The sequence below is a fragment of the Bison bison genome, unplaced genomic scaffold (assembly GCF_000754665.1).
Source record: "Bison bison bison isolate TAMUID 2011002044 unplaced genomic scaffold, Bison_UMD1.0 scf7180017861090, whole genome shotgun sequence".
Classification (NCBI taxonomy): domain Eukaryota; kingdom Metazoa; phylum Chordata; class Mammalia; order Artiodactyla; family Bovidae; genus Bison; species Bison bison.
In genome coordinates, this window is record NW_011491662.1 from 8,105 (window position 1) to 8,816 (window position 712).

Sequence of the window (712 nt, forward strand, 5' to 3'; positions counted from 1 at the left end):
GGAGTGGGCCCACCCACCTGGTCAGGGGCCCTTCTGAGGATGAGCAGGGGACTTCTTGGTGGGGTGGGACAGATGGGTGGGGGGAAGGGTGTCATCTTCTCTACGCTGACCCTACCCTGCCCACCATGGGTCCTGGGGTCCTTGTCTGCTCTGCTGACACGTCCCATCTGCTTCCAGGGTCCCTGGAGGGCAGAGGCAGCGGTGCCCCTTCTCGGGTAGCCACCAGGAACAGCCCGCTGGACAGGCTCGAGCCGGGCTTCCTGGGAGACCCCGAGTCTGGCCCCCAGGAGGAGTCCCCGGACGGGCCCCTGGAGCCGTGGGGCTCGGATGGGAGCTGCCCCAGCCCAGTCCTGCGGGATGAGGTGGACAGCATCTTCCCCGACTTCTTCGCCTGCTGAGACCAGGGGAACGGGACCTTTTCGGCAGCACGTGCCACACACTCAGGCGGGGTTTTATTCTGGGTTTGGGCTGCAGCTGTGGTCTAATTCCAGCGAAGGCTGGTGGGGAGCGGAGGCTGAGTATTAAAGAGGAGAGCGATTTTCCTGGAGGAAGCAAAACTTGTGTAGCTTTTGTGCAGTTGATGCGATTCACTGGGCACATGGCACCAGTTCCGTTCACAGTGCGGGCGCCTGCCTGGGTTTGTTTCTGTGAGGTTCCTGGCCTGTGCGATCTCTAAATAACGGCGCTGGGGCTGGCGGGGGGCGGGGCTGCC

At 63.3% G+C, this 712-nt stretch overlaps 1 protein-coding gene across 1 annotated transcript in view; it reads left to right on the forward strand.

Annotated features, from left to right (window-relative positions):
• Positions 1-398, forward strand: part of SOHLH1 (spermatogenesis and oogenesis specific basic helix-loop-helix 1) — a 4,274-nt gene extending 3,876 nt beyond the window's left edge. Inside the window, exon 8 of the mRNA XM_010832544.1 lies at positions 178-398. Within this exon, the coding sequence (XP_010830846.1) occupies positions 178-398 (221 nt within the window). The remainder of the gene's footprint in view (positions 1-177) is intronic.
• Positions 399-712: the final 314 nt, after the last annotated feature.